Here is a 16652-nt window from a genome sequence, read left to right as displayed (position 1 = left end):
TTTCCACTCTGAGCTACAAAACAGACAATCAGCCACAAAGGGGGAAGGTTATGGAGTGTGACGCAGAGGCCTGACAGCCGTCCTGACAAGGGGGCACATCTGGGATTGCGGCTGGCTCCCACCTCAGCTTTCCTGGGAGCCACATTTTTTAGGGCAATTGGCAGGCTCTTTGCTCGCTGTTAGCATTTTATGGCCACGGTGCTGGAAATCTCACAAATCCCCAACATGGAGGGGAAGTGGTGGACGTGAATGGGCAGGCGTGTGTGCATGTGTGCGTGTATGCGTGCACATGTGCATATGTGTGCGTGCATGTGCGTGCACGTGTGCAGGTGCGTGCCCCGCAGGGCCAGCAAGAGGAAGCCGGCGGCGGCGACGGCGGCCCGTACCTGCTTCTCGGCCTGTCTCAGGAGCCTCTGGAACCGCTCGTCCTCCAGCACGCCCGGCGGGAGGTCGGTCTCGCCCTGTGCTTTCAGGTCCTCCAGCTTCTGCCTCAAGCCCCGCAGGGCCTGCAGCTCGTCGTTGAGGCGGCTCTGCCGGGTCAGGGAGGCCTGCAGGTCCAGCTCCAAGTCCAGAGAGGTCCGCACTGGGCACTCGGGCGCCGTCCTCCTCAGGACCGGCTGGCACACCGCCTGGAGCGTCAGGAGACGGAACAACACGACGCCCTCGTTACGCGGGCGCTCACCGGCCTGCTCGCCCTCCTTCCGGGCCCGTGACAGGAGCGCATGTCCCTGCTGCCTTGAAACGAAGCGGAACCGGCCCGGTGACCCGCCTTGGATGGAGGGCGGGGCGGGGGGAGTGAGGTGTCACCTCCAGGCAGAAGGCCTTCGGAGTGTGAGAGCTGTCCCTCTCTGTCCCCTGCGAGAGGGACAGCAGAGACTCAGCGGCGGAGGCCCCGTGGCGGGGGTACGGAGGGAGGCCGAGGAGCAGGGCCCCAGCTTGCCGGCGGGGGACAGGAACTAAACCAGAAGTACGCCTTTCTTGTTTTAAGCTGCAGAGATTTTTCAAGTTGTTACCATGGAACAGCCTAGCTTAGCCGGACCGGTTTACCACCCAGAGCCAGCCCCCTAAGAAAACAGCACAGCACACTCACAGCCCCTCCGTCCCGGGACACACGGCGGTGGCCTCGCAGCGGACACCTCCCGCTGTCACTTGTAGAAGCGCCGGAGCGAGGGCTCTGACTCCCTCCTCCCGTCAGTATCCTTCCGCTCCGACTCCCTCCCCGGCTTCCCATCGGCTGACACCCACTTCCACCCCTGAGCCCCTGGGGCCGAGCTCATCCACTTATTAAATAATTACTGAATGTGTATGAGTAAGTGTCTGCTGGGGGTTTGGAGGCAGAACACCAGACAGAGAAGACACCATTTCTGCCCTTGAGGACTTTGTTTCGGGAATGGCCCAAGACAGAAAACAGCAGTGAACCGTGAAGCAGCGTCTTCTGTCTCAGGAAGCCAGGGCGGGGGTGACTCAGGGCCGGGTCAGACTCACTCAAGGAAGGGAACTCGGCCGAGACTGGGCAGGGCGGCCTGAGCAGAGGGAAGCGCGGAGGGCCCTTCTTGCCCAGGCTGCTGGCAGTGGGGGTGGAAGACAAGAGATCACTAATAAAGCCGGTACTATCTGCTACGAGAGAGAAGGGGCTCGGACTTGACAGGTCCACCAGCAGGAAGGCCTGGAACAACGGCGGGGCTCACGACGGACGGAGGGAGAGGGCCTGGCTGCCCCTCTTCGTGTTTCAGGGCTGCAGCCCAGTCTGAATAGCTCTCATTGTCTCCTCCGATTCCCCGTCTCCCTGCCCACAGGTCTGCCGCAGCATTCCCCGCTGCTCTCATTATCCGGTTTCCCTTTATCCAGCCTCTGCTCTAACACACTTATTACACAGCACAATCACCCAGACTCACACTCTACGACCGTGTTACTAATCTTTCAAGATCAGAAATCCTTCCCAGATGTCGGGCCTGTGGGGCTCCCTAACAACTCTGATGTGTGGCGGCCCGCTGCTCCTCTGCTGCATGTGTAACTGAGGCCCCCTGATCTGTGCGGTTTGCCGGGTTCCTTGGTGCCAATGCTCCCGCCATATCTGCCTTCAGAGTGTCAGCGTGGGGTCGCTGAACTGGGAAGAGCTGTGCCAACAGCTCCCCCCAGCCTCGTGCCTCCCACGCCAGGCCCGCCGCCTTCCCCGTCCCGGACGCCTTCCACTGCTCTGTGCTCTTCACTGTCTTTTTCCTGCTGTAACTCCTAAATCAGAATAGTGTTCCGTATTCACTTCTACCAAACTTTAGCTGCTCCCTTTAAAAACCATTAACTATTATTTCCTAAACGACGTTTCAGGGTTAACCTTTGTCTGATGCAAGAAGTTCTAATAACTAAGTTTATCAGTAACTCGACTGTTTTCAGCTCCACTCAATTCATAAACTTTAAAGTTCTCTGAAGAGCGCTACCATCCTAAAGAGCTGAGAAGAACTTTCATTCAAGAGGATGGACATTTAAGTGCCTTTAAAGCAGAAAACTTGGTAACCCGAGAGACCTATACTTCAAAATATCAAAAGGCATATTTACCTTTAGAAAACAGAAAGATGTTTATGACTGTCAGGTAACTAGGAGGCTAGAGGAAGTTAAATGCTGCCCAGGCACACGGCTGGTACTCTGCACACATTGGCATCAATCCAGAGAGTCACTGGGGAAGATATCGATTCAACCTCCTTTCCAGTCCTCACGCCCATCTTTTCCATCCATAGGGCCGAGCTCTGGCCAAGCTGGATCATGCCTTATGCCCTGAATGTGTTTCCATGCCCTGTGTCATTTCATGCCACCCACCGATAGCACCCAGGGTCCATCTCTGTCCTCCCAACAAAGCTACCACCTTCTTTTGAAAAATTTCCAGGGCATCAAGGCCAGAGAACTTCCCTGCGAAGCCTTTTCAAGTCTCCCAACCAGATGCGCTCACTCCCTTCTATCCGCGCTCTGCTGAGTCCTGTGCGCTCTCTGAATGCACAGGCGGAGCATCCTGCCCGCAGCACCACATCACTGCAGAGCTCAGTGCGCACAGTGCCTCACACTTACTGAACGGCACGTTTTAAGGTGAAATAAAGCAGCCTACTAAATGAGCACCAAACAAATTATTGGTAAACAAACAACTTTCCATTTGTAGTTCAGCTGTTGGTAAGTAAACAGGAATTTCTGAACAGTCCAAGCTTCCAGTTTATTTAAATATTCTCCCAGAGTTACCCTTTCAAGCTCATCCAAAGACCTCTGGCTTCCAGGAAAAGCTGGCTTAAGCTACATTAACCTTCACCTCAAAGTATCTGTTTTTAAAAGCAGGTTACTCCTTGTACACTCCTAAAACCAGGTACTCCTTTACCAGATGGTCTGCCCTCACTAAAGGTACCGGCATTACACTCTTCCCCGGCTGCCCCAGAGCAGGTGGCCAGCAGCAGAAACACTCTCCACCCACACTGCGGACCGAGCTCCCTGCCTTCATCAGCACAGGCTCCGGACCCGTGATGAATGAACACCCTCTCTCCATCTCTACCACTGACACAGTGCTTGTGTCTCTGTAATCTTGGTGGCTTCATTCCACAGCCCAAGAGCACGGAGCAGGGACGTTTGGCAGTTCTGGTGTTTGGGCTTTGGACATTCAAGACTCTGGCTGTGTCTAGGACAGTGGGATGTTGCTGAGGGAATACATACCCTTTTGACTCTCAAACTTCGCCGTTCGGTGGAGTTTCTCACAAACAGCGATTTTTTAGCCAGGGTGGAACTGTCACTGTCACTTCGATTTAACTGGCAACAAAGGACAAAAAAAAAAAAAAAAAAGGTAAATCACTTTATAACAATGTGCTAGAGGAAGTTTAGAATTGAGAAGTTTATCACAGAAAGAAGGTAGTGACAATACGAGTTTATTTCTTTAAGAAAATCCTTTCCAAACAAGTTTTTCCCTGTTTTATGCTTTTCTTGAATAACCTGATTTGAAAAAAATTTAAATAATTGCTTTTAGGTGACAGTTATCAGAAGTCATATGTTAAGATAATTATACACATTTTGAAATAAAATTACCCTTTGTATTTTTAGCTAATGTGCAACAGCCATTCTTTAAATGAAAGGTCTGTATAATGCACAGAGTTCAGGGTCAGAGTGCGGTCACAGTGTGTGACACCGAGAACACCCTCAGCCCAGGTAGCCCATCCTCACTCCCTCACCTGCTTCAGGTCTGTGCTGAAACGTCACCTTCTCATGAAGTCTAGTCTGAACCCTGCTTGAATTTGCAACCCTCATCCTCAGCATCCCCATTCCTTCTTAACAAGCTCTGCTGTTTCCCATCCAAGGTACTTAAAAGACAGGTTTTGTTCTAAAACCCAATGTATAACTTTTGATTCAGCAGGATGAACGTGGTTTGAAGCACCATGATACACAGCACAAATTTACAAGATACTATAAATCTTGAGTCACTTTAAGTTTCTAAATACACATCGATGTCCAAACAGACTTAGCAGTCAGGTCCTTAATGCCACTTGTTTGCCAAATAAATGGCATTAGAAGCAAAGAGACATTAAATTTGGGGAAAGAAAGGAAAGAAATCCACAACCCAAACTAAAAAGAACGATTAAGAGTGTGGTATTTTATATATATTACAGCATTCCTAGCCATTAGTTCTTTAATCCTAGTCTGAAGATCCCTGTGGCACAGTCTACTGTCACTGCTGAGTCACTCCCTGGGGGGTGGGGGTGGGGAGAGGCAGCAGCTCCCCAAGAGCGATGTGTGCCTTACCCTGCAGACACCCTGCCCTGTAGATGCTCCGCCCCATCTGGCAGACCCCTCGCCCTGCAGACCCCTCGCCCCGCAGACCCCTCGCCCCGCAGGCCCCGCAGACACCTTACCCTGCAGACGTACTGGCTCCGCTCCCCTGGGGAGAAGGTCTGCGAGCGCACGATCACGCTGCTCCTCACGAAGGCGCGCTGCCGGGCGCTCAGGCCGCTGCGGTCTTTGGGGCGGACTGCCACACTGGCGCTGCCTGCCTCGTCGGTGTTTGTCTCTTTATCAACCTGGAATATGAGTCAGTAATTTGTCAGGAGCGGAGAGACGCGGGCACACTGAGTACCAAAGAAATAACCCAATCTTACAAGAGACGCATCTAGCACCAGGGCCTCTTCTGAGACAGGCTCCGTCTTTCTTGTGATGGGAACCCAGGTAAGTAAGTGGCTTTCTATTTAGCTCTTGGGCAGTTACCCTCGGTATGTAGGATAACATCTGCCCAACAGGGCTCCCCGTGAGTGGTGGTGCCCCTCTAACGGAGGCGACCGGAAAAATGTTTAGATTTACAGAGGGTAAATGTGCTTCTATAGAGAATCTTATTTGAGACTGCTTCATCGTTAAACATTATTCAACTTTCTGATTCATTTTTTTCCAGAATAAATGATAAAGTAATTAAATATAAGAAAATGAAAATATGCTAGTTAAACCTGTAAAGTTACATACAGGTTTACACAGAATATGCAATTATATATACAGTCATCCCTCTGTATCCGTGGGGGATTGGTTCCTGGATGCCAAAGCCTGTGGATGCTTAAGTCCCACAGTTGGCCCTCGGTATCTGCGCTTCCACACTTGGGCGATTGGCCAATTGTGTGCTGTTTACTACCCGCGGTTAGTTCAATCTGACCTGCGGTGGGTTGAATCCAAGCTTCGAATGTGGGGCGGGGTGCGAATGTAGGGGGGCCATGAATGTGGGAGGCCAACTGTGTGTATATGTATATGTATGTGTGTGTGTATATGTATGTGTATATATATATGTGTGTGTGTGTGTGTATGGTCTTCAGGCAGAGTATAACATTATTTTTCTCAGAAATAAAGAACTGGAATTTTCTAATCCCCCAAGTTTGCCAGCATACTGAAACCTTGAAAACGATTTCCCCCTTTGGCAGTGGCAGTCTGAACACGCCCCTCAAGTAACTTGCAAAGTTACCTGCTTAATAGCATGACCTGCACCTGTGCCTGAAACGAGTCATGTGGCATCTTCCGGACTTGCTTTCAATCAGAACACCATCTAACCAACATGAACTTTAAATGTTTGCCTCATATTTGAAATTGAAATAAACTTACATTTATGAAACGTACAATTAAGTAGGCATCCCATTGTTATGCAGGATATTCTGAAAATGCTTTTACTAAATATTCACAGAACATTTAGAGAGCCAAACAGCACTATTTATCTTATGTGAAATGTAAGTGGAGAATGATTATTTGGGGCCCATCAGGAAACGTTAGGCCATTTATGATGCTTCAGTGGCTTACTCCTACACATGCCCCTCACAACCAGCTATGGCACAAAATCCTAATATGCAGTGACACCTGAAGAGACACGTGTGTCTACGTGGGGTCGCTAGGGGACCCGTTTTAGGTCTGAGCTGAGAACCTCACCAGGGCGGGTATCACAGTGGGGGGCTGACCCCCCGGGTCTCTGGCACAGCTGTTTTCTTTCCTGGTCGCGTCCTCGCTCATCTCAGCCACACTCGGACATGATCTTAAGTCTTCCGCACAGCGACTACCCTCGGGCAATTTAACTTCAGCCTCTTCCTCAGCCACAATTTCATCAGAGGCCTCTCTTAGCATTGTTAACCTACAGTGAAACACAACACAACAAAACACAACCCTGTTCACGGTCAAGCAGGTGTGCTCCACGATCAGTGCAACCTGGGCATGTAAACTGTTATCTGTACAATGAACAGACTCACACATTGCGATTCAGGACAGTTCCTGGGCTGGAACTTTTACTAAAACACTCGTGAAAGATAAACTTATCTTTCTTTCTGGCAGTTTGCAGCAAAATCACCTTAACTTCATACTGTAAAGTTAAATTCATGAAATTTGACCTAAGTCCTAAATATTAAATAGAAACATGCTAAAAATCACATATAAAGTTAACCCATCATTTAAAAATATTGACACTCACTATAATATAACTTGGTATCAGTTGTTCGTTTATTGTAAAATTAATCAAACAACTGAATGCTCCATTTTATTCACTCTGCTAAGAGTGAATAAAAATATCCATTATCAACTGTGCTCATGGTCTGACAGGGGCGCAGCCCTGTGGAAGGGAGTTTTGCCACTGAGATGACAGAAGACCCTAATGCTCTAGGACCCTGTCTTTAACAAAAGCTGTGGCATGGGCTTAGGTGGCATTACAAGCGTGGCTCCAGAATACAAATATGGTTTATATTCTATATAAACTGTATTGACAGGAAAACAAGAGTACCAGGAGGGTTAAGAGTATCTTGTGCTTTGTTGAGATTCATGTCCTTTTTCCACTGATAACTAACGGTCAAGCTTTAACTGTGGTTGGTGACGTACTGACTAATTGGCACAGACTAGTTGTTAAACATTTAGTCATTAAATGAACCCGGGGGAACTGGCACTGAATACCATAAATGATCAATTCCTTTATGTTACATTCTAAGTGTATTTTTTGAAATGTGTGGGAAACAAGCTGTATTTTACATACAAAAGGAAGGCTTAGTATTTAAAGATATGATGAATCTCATAATCACGCTCACTTTCTTTATTGTTTGCAGTGCTCTGATTTGTAGTCATTATAAAGGACTTTTGTTAAGAACAAAGTATACCTTACCTCTTTACAGCACTGTAGTAAGCTGTTCCTTCCAAATGTCCATGATTTTGTTATTTATAATATATCTTGTCACTCAAAGTTTGTAAAAAGTTTTATATATACATACACACACATGAATGCTATATATGTAAATGCACATGTGTCAATAGTCATTCAAAATAACAGTATAAGCAATGATACATACAAAATTAACCCAAATGATTTTACATATATACTAAAAAAAAAACCGCACACATTCACTAAAATTTGTTTTTAGAGAAAACAGTGCAAACCAGGAAAAGACAGTTCTTTATACATTATGCATACAAAGCTATACTAACCTTTTTTTTTTTTAAAAATGGGGTATATAGATAATGAGAAGGGAAGAAGGTAAAAGTGGCAATAAACAGAGAAATAACTATTCAGAAGCTGTTTTCTAAATATCTGCTTTGACTTCTCAGAGCCTAAATGGTACTTCTGGTAGTCTGCAGAAAGAAGTTAGTTCTTAAATTTACCTGGGACTCTATACTAAACTACCATACCTTTAAAAATAGATAGTTTAGACTTAAAATCAGAAAAAAGCTCAAGAAATAGTGTCAAAATGACTGAAGCAGGAACAAAGGCTCTTGCTCATGTGTTAGCTTTGCCCCCAGTCTCGCCATCACTTCTCTCAGCTGATGACCAAGGAGGCTCCCTCCACGAGGGGCAGCTCCTGATGCTGCAATGCTTTCCACTAACGCCAGAGTAAGAGCTAAACCTATAAAGGTTCCCCTGCACGTTTCTTACGAGATACGAAACAAATCCTCTTTGAGACCCCAATAGCACAAGGAAATAACTGCTTTACCAGTCTCCCTCCGGACCCCTCTGCTCCTCCTCCTGCCCTGGTTCTTCTTCTTGTGCTAATTCTTGTTCCACAGCCAACAGCTCAGCTGATGTCCTTGCAAGTAAGGCTGACACTGCATCCTGGAGAAGGTAAAACAAGACAGTGAACACCATACGCTTCAAGGAATGATCCAAAAACTTATCAGATGGGGACGTAGGCTTCCAGGTGTGAAAAGGAAGAAAGTACGAGACCCAGTTCTCCTGCTGAGGATAAATGTCAAAGCTGAACAAAATAAAGCCAAAAGCAAAACCCAACCAAACAGAAAACTCCAGCTGTTTCACAGCAATGAAGAGCAAAGCAAAGGCAATTAGGACTCGAGGGCCAAGATCCAAGGGAGGAGGGAGATGGAAGGAGGTGAGGCAACCATCACCGCCGCTCTTTTCCTTTGGCGGGTGGGAGGCACACGGGCTCACAGACTGCGGCCGCCAGGGCTGTGGCGGTGGTGGGAGGATGCGAAGATGAAAACTGAGTTGAGGACAAGGCAGTCAGCATACAAGGAGCCAGAGGAGATGGACTGACTGTAAAGTGAGCCCGATATTCTGCACCACGTTCCTGTGGAGACACTGGGCATCCCTGTGCTGCGCACGGGCCGAACAAGCCGAGAAAGCAAGAACCAGCTGCTGGGAGACTGAACGGGAGGCAGGTGTTTCAGTTGCCTCACGGTCCCAGGGAGAGAAAAACTGGAATTCGGGTCCCTCGAGTGATCCGGGTGATTTGCCCGTTTTGCAATCTGCCTTCCAGAAGAATATTAAATCATCTTCAGCCAGAGCCCGTGCAGTTCTTCACATGTGATATCCAGCATTGCACTGTGAACAGCACCCAGTGACGGACAGCCAAGAAAAACAACAGCGAAGGAGGCAGCCCCACCGGTGACCTGCATACTGCAGTTATTTAGAGAAGGAATTAAACATTTCATAATTCATATGTTCAAGAGAACTGATGGAGAGAACTGGAGAATTTCACTAGAATAAACACAAAGAAAAACACATTACCACATTCAAAACCTGCTGAAAATCAAAGAAAAAGAGGCAATTTTACAAGCAGTGAAAGAAAAAAGAGGTGATATCTTTTAGACTGGCCTCCAGCAGCTCAACAGAATCAGTGGAAACAAGAAGACAACAAAACGTTATCTTTTATGTGTTCAGAGAAATAACTGCTCACTTAGAAATCTGAATATGCAGCAAAGAAAAAAAAGTCCTTCACACATGAAATTGAAACAAAGATACAATAAACCTGTACTAAAAGAAATACTAAAGGAATTCTTCTGGCAGAAGGAAAATGACCCAAATTGTAAGCACAATAATGCAGAAAGGAAAAGACTACATCAGAAAGGGCAAAGATGTAGAAAAATCTAAACGAATACTGACTGTCAATAACACAATAATAATAATGTTGTGTGGGATGTGTAACTAAAACACACGAGCAGTAATTGCACAGGACGAGGAGAGGGAATAGTGAAGTTAAAGTCTTAAAATCTTTGCACTGTCTGCAAAAAAGCAAGTGTTAATTTCACATAGTTTCTAAGAAGTCAAGGATGCATGCTGTAATCATCAGGGAAACAGCAAAAAATGAAAGACAGTTTTACTAATGTTTTAATAGAAGGAAAAATCAAATTTTAAAAATTGATTAATCCGAAAGAAGGGGAGAAAAGGAACAAAGACAGGACTAAAAGAAAACAAACAGTAAGATGATAAGGTTCAAAGCCAAAGGCATACGCTGAAGACTACAAGACATTGTTGAAAGAAACTAAGGAAGGCCTAAATGAATGGAAAGACGTCCCATGTTCATGAATCAGAAGACTTAAAACTGTTAAGATGACAGTACTCCCCAAATTGACCTAAAGACTCAGTGCAATCTCTATCAAAAAAAATCGTGTTTTTTTTTTTAGAAATTAACAAAGTGATGCTAAAATTCATATGGAAAGTAAGGGACCCCTAAGTAGCTCAAACCATCTTGAAAAAGAAAAAGTTAGAGGACTCATCCATTCTGATTTCAAAATAACTGCAAAACTACAGTAATCAAGGCAATATGGTACTGGCCTGGTAGACATACAGCCTGATGGAACAGAATTTAAAGTCCAGAAGTATAAATGCTCAAACTTATGGTCAGCTGATTTTTGGCAAGGGTTCCAGGATAATTCAATGGGGAAAGAATCGTTTTTTCAATAAACAGTCCTGGGACAATTGTAAACCTATATGCACAAGAATGAAACTGGACCCATTCCTCATGTCACACATAAAAAACAACTCAAATTGATCACAAACCTAAAAATTAAGACTAAATTTTAAAACCCTCAGAAGAAAGAGTAAATCTTTGTGATGTTAGGTTGGACAAAGCCTTCGTAGATACGACACAAGCGATAAAAGAAAAAAAAAACAGACAAACTGGACTTTTATCAAAATTTAAAACTCCTGTACTGCAAATGCAACCACTAGGAAAGTGGAAAGACAGCCCACAGAACGAGAGAAAACATCTGTGAATCATTTATTGGGTAAGAGCCTTGTCTCAAGAATATGTGAGGAACTCGTAAGAACAATAAAAAGATAAATAACCCATTTAAAAAATAGACAGAGGATCTGAATAGACAGTTCAAAAACAAACAAAAAATATACTGATGGCCAATAAGTCCATGAAAATATGCTCAACATCATTCACCATTAGGGAAACGTGAAATCAAGTTACAGAGATACCCCTTCACACCCACCAGCATGGCTGGAATCAAAAAGACAGACTGCTAACACGTGGCAGGTGTGGCGGGACTGGAACCCCCAGACACTGCTGGGGAGGATGGAAAACAGGCAGGCGGGTCCTCCAAACGCTAAACACAGAGCCACCAGGTGACCCAGTGGTTGCACTCCGAGGTACACACCCCAGAGAAATGAAAACGGACGTCCACACAAACTCCTGTATCCAACTGTTCACAGCAGCATTATTGATAATAATCACAAAGTAGAAATAGCCCGAAGGCTCATCAGCTGGTGAACAGATAAATAAAAGGTGGTCTATCTATACAATGAAATATTTGGAAAAAGGAATGAGGTGCTAATATAGGCTACAATATGGATATACCTTGAAAACATTATGCAAGGTGAAGGGAGCTGCTCACAAAAGGACGAATATTGTAATCTTCCATTTATGGAAAATGTCCATAATGGACAAATTTACAGAGACAGAAAGATGATTAGTGGTTGGTGAGGAAGAACCGGGAGGGACCGCTACTGTGCACTGGGCTTCTTTCTGGGCTGGTGACAAACTTCTAATATTACACTGTGGTGACGGCTGCACAGTTCAGTGAATGTACCATGAGCCATCGAATGGTGTGCTTCAAATCAGTGAGCTGTACACTTTAAACAGATGAATTGTATGGTATGTAAATTATATTGCAATAAAGCTGTTTAAAAAAATCCTATACACAGCGTGGCCATTACAAAAGCATTCTGAAATGCAGAAATCGTATTTCATCATCTTGCCTGCCTTCCGTGGTGGCTCCCGGGAAGCCGTGCATGGAAGAAAGGTCTGCTTTACGAGCACGTGTGTTCCCGGTCCCACCTACCACAATGGCCGCTGCAGTTTCTCGCACAGAGATGGTCAGTAACGCACTGCTCCTTTGTTAGAGAATCACTCTTGCTTAGTAAACGTCTCACAGATCATTTAGAATAAACTTGAACTCACTAACAGTACCCACAAGTGCCAAATCAGTGAAGACTGGCTTCACAGGACGCCCCTATGTTCGTTTTTGTGAAGTGCTGCAGCATGACTGTTGGTTACAAACACACTTTTTAAAAGAAAATATTTATGGATATCGATGTTACAAATGGAAACCAAGGCCCTGTTTAGGCTTAGTAACTGAATGCCTGCAAAAATGTGAGAGTTCCAAATGAGTAACCTGGTAGTGGAATCTAAGATGTGAACATATGAAAGCACAAATTTAAATCAAAACGTTTTCCACAGTCACTGAAAGCAACGAGACCTCTGTGTCAGTTTATTTTTATGGAAGGAAGTGTGAGCAGAAACAAGTGATTCTTTTATAAAGTAGACTTGAAACAAAGCTGGAAATTCTCTCTCTCTCTCGTTAGGAAGCTGGGAGAAGAGGGAAGGCTATGAACGGAGAGTGGGGTGCAGTGCACGTGGATCAAAGCACGCTGGTGTCACAGCGTTCTCTCTGGTCCATCGGATTTCACTGAATTGGAATGACGTCTTTCTCCAACTGTGACTCACCAAGTCTATCGCATCGACTAGTGGCTGGCTTGGTTGAAATATAGAATCCTCAGTTTCTTCTTCATTCTTTTTGCAAGACATTTGCTTTGAGGGAAGTAGGTTATACCACAGAGTGAAAATCTCATTGGAAAATGGTAAATCTGCCAGGCTGATCTGAGTTCCAGCCTACGTGAAATGAAAGGGAAAAAAAAAACCAGAGAAAATAAAACATTTCAATCCATAACTGTTCCTTCCTCTGATATAATTAAAGTTACTAGACAAGCTTGTTTTAGGGTAAAAAAAATAGAATATTCATAAAGCAGTGGTGGATTTTTTTTAACCTGGAAATGTCATAATCTCAGGTGTGACCCTTGAACAATGTGCAGGTTAAGGGCACCAACACCACCCCTCAACCCTGCAGTCAAAAATCCATTTATAACCTCACAGTTGGTCTCTGCATCTGAGGTCCCACATCTGCAGATCCAGCCAACCACGAGCTATGTAGCATCATGGCACATACTTAGTGAGAAAAAAAATCTGCATGTAAGCGGATCACAAAAGAATCTCAGGGTTGGTTTTTAGACTGGGATTACAGTGGACCCTTAAGCAACCTGGGTTTCAACTAGCGATCACACTGCCCCTTGAACACCTGGGCACACCTCTAGACGCTGGCATTTGAACACCTTGTGTCACTCTACTGGCATGTACTGATGTTCTGGTCATTATGCACACCAGTGTGTTACACTCACTTCTAGTCATGTTTGAAGTTTTCTGGGTTGGCATGTAAATATCCTATTGCTCTAGGTAACACTTAATCTTCCTAGAAGCTCTGGCACCATGGCTGGGGAGAACCAGCTGAAGAGAGGAACTGTATACTCAGTGTCTTGCTTAACTTAAACCTGTAACAGTGAATTACGGGTGGGAGGTCCTTGTGATAATCTATCCCTCATTCACGAGCTGTGTGGCCCTGGGCACGTTACCTCTCTAAGCAGTTCTTTATCTGAAAACAGGGGTAAATCATATTCTTTTCATATTCTTGTCATGAGGATTAAATGAGATAATGTACACGGAGCACCCAGCATGAGGCTGGTCCTGGGGATAATAAACAAACTCCACAGTGATGGTCATAACAGAGATCAAAGTTCTTCTTTATCCCAAAGGTTGGAAGTGAAAAGTAGGTTTACAGAAAATCATAATTTCTAAGCAGGTTTGAAAGGTCTACAATAAAAGAATGAAAACCAGAAATCACTATTTCGGATACAAAAATGAAAGCACCGTTGGAAGTGTCTGAGACGCTGGGCAGATTTGTAGCAGTATTGGGGCAGACTGAACGGCAACTAGCCAAGTCGTTCTCAGAATATCCACCGTAAGCGTAATCTGACAATGGAAATTGTGAAAAGTCCTACCAGGCACTCCTCCCCTCGGTGTTTACTAACAGAGCACAGGTCCACTCTCAGGGTCTTCTGCTGCAAGGCTGTTTGGGCGATGGCCACTCTGAACATATCATTGAACAGCATGGACTCCGTGGCTGGATGGACTTTCGTTCGAAACAGACAGCTGACATCAGTCGAGGAGGGAAGAAGGGCAACCCTAAAATATCTGCAAAGAACAAGAATGAAGTGGGTTTCATCGGTGCTTCAGTGACGTGGGATTCACCGCTGGCACTGAAATTATCCGCCTGAGGGAGAAGCACAGGGGAGCACAGATTCATTACCAGCCAGAGCTTGGCTGCCCAGTGGGCCGTCCGTGCTCAGTGGCAGAGGGGCCCTCCTCCTGCACACGGTGCCCCCATCACGCCAGGGCCAGGCTGCCACTCCCCCTGGGGCTGCAGGGGCGCCTGGTAGGGACCTCGGGGCAGATGGATTCAAAGTCCCGCCTGCCGCATTCAGCCAATTCCACAGGAACCTCTGTCTGAACCTGGGAAAGTGGGACATACTAAGTAGACATGGGTGATTTTGTCCCAAAGAACGCTCATTCTGCGCAATAACCAAGAGATGCTGACGATCATTCCCCAGGAATGGAATACGTTATCCTACTAGAGGAAGAGGAACGCTGAGTAGCATATTGTTAAGAAAGTTTAAAATGTGAAATATAACAGTTCAAAAATATCACTGCCTAGCATCTCAGAAGTCTCATATATGACAAACTGTTCTTTGCTTTGTCAAATTTAGAGGAAGAGTTGGAGGAAAACGGTAACTTCTAAAACTACTTTAAAGTGGATTTTCCGAGCACACGTTACATGAGGACTCACAGTTCTTGGAACTAGCACAAGGTATGTTCTTTTAAATCCCAGAGAGAGAATACCCCGAGATCCCCTCCCCTGCCCATTTCCAGGCTTTCTAACTCACAGTCTCAAGGGTGCCTTCCTCCAATTACAAAAACTGTAAACTTACACAAACAACTGAGGAACATCACAGGATTTCTGTATTTTGTATCAACACTGATTATGGAGACTCAGTCTTAAAATCCTAGTGGGCCCTGGGTCACAGCTGTTAAGGCTGGAGAGTCAGCAGAAGAAGTCTTTTTTCTCTGTCTTCATGGAAAAGCGATAAAGGGAAGTATTTCAGAGAGGAGGGATGGATGAGGGAAGGAATGTTCTGTTTCTACAGACTCAAGTTTACTTTGCACCAGTGGCCTAACCACTCTCAGCATCACGAAATGTTTCCAAGTGAAAGCGAGGTTTTTCATGGTTAGGAACCAAGGGCTGGAAGGAAAGGAAGCAAGGTGGGGTGCTTTTCCTCTCCTGCTGCTGCAGGGGGCGTCTTTCCAAACTGGAGTCAGAGACGCTGTGCCGCTGACCAGCTGGAGAATCCACTCTGCTTGTCGGAGTTAATAATCAAAAATTAAGTTTTGACGTTAGGAGAAAAAAAGAGCTATTCTGAGGATAGTTCACGCCAGTTGTCGTTTGTAGCTGTGCCGCTATTTCGGCCACGGCTTCCGCTGTGGGTTTAGGGGCAGCTGCGGTACCTCTCAGGCAGGGTCAGACCCGTTAGACACGCGGGCCCTGTGCTGGCGCGCGGGCTGAATGCTACCCTGGGCCCTGTCACCACGCTCCCCAGGACACTCCGCGACGTCCCAGACGTAAGCCGGGGAGGGTGTGGTTGCCCGGGCAGAGGTAGAGGTTGTCCGGGTAGGTCCCCGCGGTATGAGTGTGACAAGAGCTCGTGTTCTCGGGAAGCTCTGTGGTCTTTGCCTGGACTCGTGGGTTGGCTCTGGCTCTTCACAGCTTCGGTCTCTGGTGATCTTTTCCCTGACAGGCCGCACTATGCCAACAGCACGCTGATCTCCCCGCAGGTCACAAGTAACCTTGCCAGCCAGTCCTCCCCGACCGCTATGATGGCTGTTCCCAGGCTCCGCCCTGGGAGGCGGGCTCCCTGGGTGACGAAGCCACGCCCCCGCTGTGCCGGCCCTCCTTGCTGGTCTCACTAACCGTGCGGACCCCCTCACTGCGATGTCAGGAGGTCCTCCGAGTCCATCCCCTCCTGGAATCCTCCTCCCCCGGGGCTTCGATGAGTGTCAATGCGTAGACATCCCCAGCTCTCCTCTGCTGCTACCTCCGGGGGCCGTTCCACCTGGCTCTTTCTTAGCGCCACTTCCTCTTCTCCGAGACTTCTGAGAAATTAGGATGTGGGAGAACACCCAGGACTCTCACATTTACTCTAGTGAGTGTCTTCCCATTGAGGACGGCCCTCCATCACTGAGGAAAACACCACCGGGCGGGGCGTGGGGTCTCGGGGTCACCCTGCAACAGCACTTTCTCAGTTCCAAGCCCCTGTACTGGCAGATTCAACACATTACTAAGTGCAGGTGGACATACAGGTTCTGGAATCTAAGTCAGAGGTGCTAAGCTGAAATCTGGTTTCTTCCTGATACTTTCCAGCCATGGTCCCTACGGAGGGTCACTGGAACTGAACTCTGAATCCAGGAAGCGGGGATGGCGGTCCATCTGTCAGGAAACAAAGTCCCTAAGCA

At 46.5% G+C, this 16652-nt stretch overlaps 1 protein-coding gene across 1 annotated transcript in view; it reads right to left on the bottom strand.

Annotated features, from left to right (window-relative positions):
- Positions 1–16652, bottom strand: part of WWC2 (WW and C2 domain containing 2) — a 129899-nt gene that overhangs the window by 7249 nt on the left and 105998 nt on the right. The window contains exons 15-21 of the mRNA XM_074353413.1: positions 14087–14279; positions 12702–12866; positions 8445–8563; positions 6412–6610; positions 4872–5036; positions 3685–3777; positions 387–629 (exon numbers count right to left, since the gene is read on the bottom strand). Of these exons, the coding sequence (XP_074209514.1) occupies positions 387–629; positions 3685–3777; positions 4872–5036; positions 6412–6610; positions 8445–8563; positions 12702–12866; positions 14087–14279 (1177 nt within the window). The remainder of the gene's footprint in view (positions 1–386; positions 630–3684; positions 3778–4871; positions 5037–6411; positions 6611–8444; positions 8564–12701; positions 12867–14086; positions 14280–16652) is intronic.

This window comes from Camelus bactrianus, chromosome 26 (genome assembly GCF_048773025.1).
Source record: "Camelus bactrianus isolate YW-2024 breed Bactrian camel chromosome 26, ASM4877302v1, whole genome shotgun sequence".
In the NCBI taxonomy this organism is placed as follows: domain Eukaryota; kingdom Metazoa; phylum Chordata; class Mammalia; order Artiodactyla; family Camelidae; genus Camelus; species Camelus bactrianus.
The sequence above is the reverse complement of the archived record's forward strand: the minus strand, read 5'-3'. Positions and strand labels throughout refer to the sequence as shown.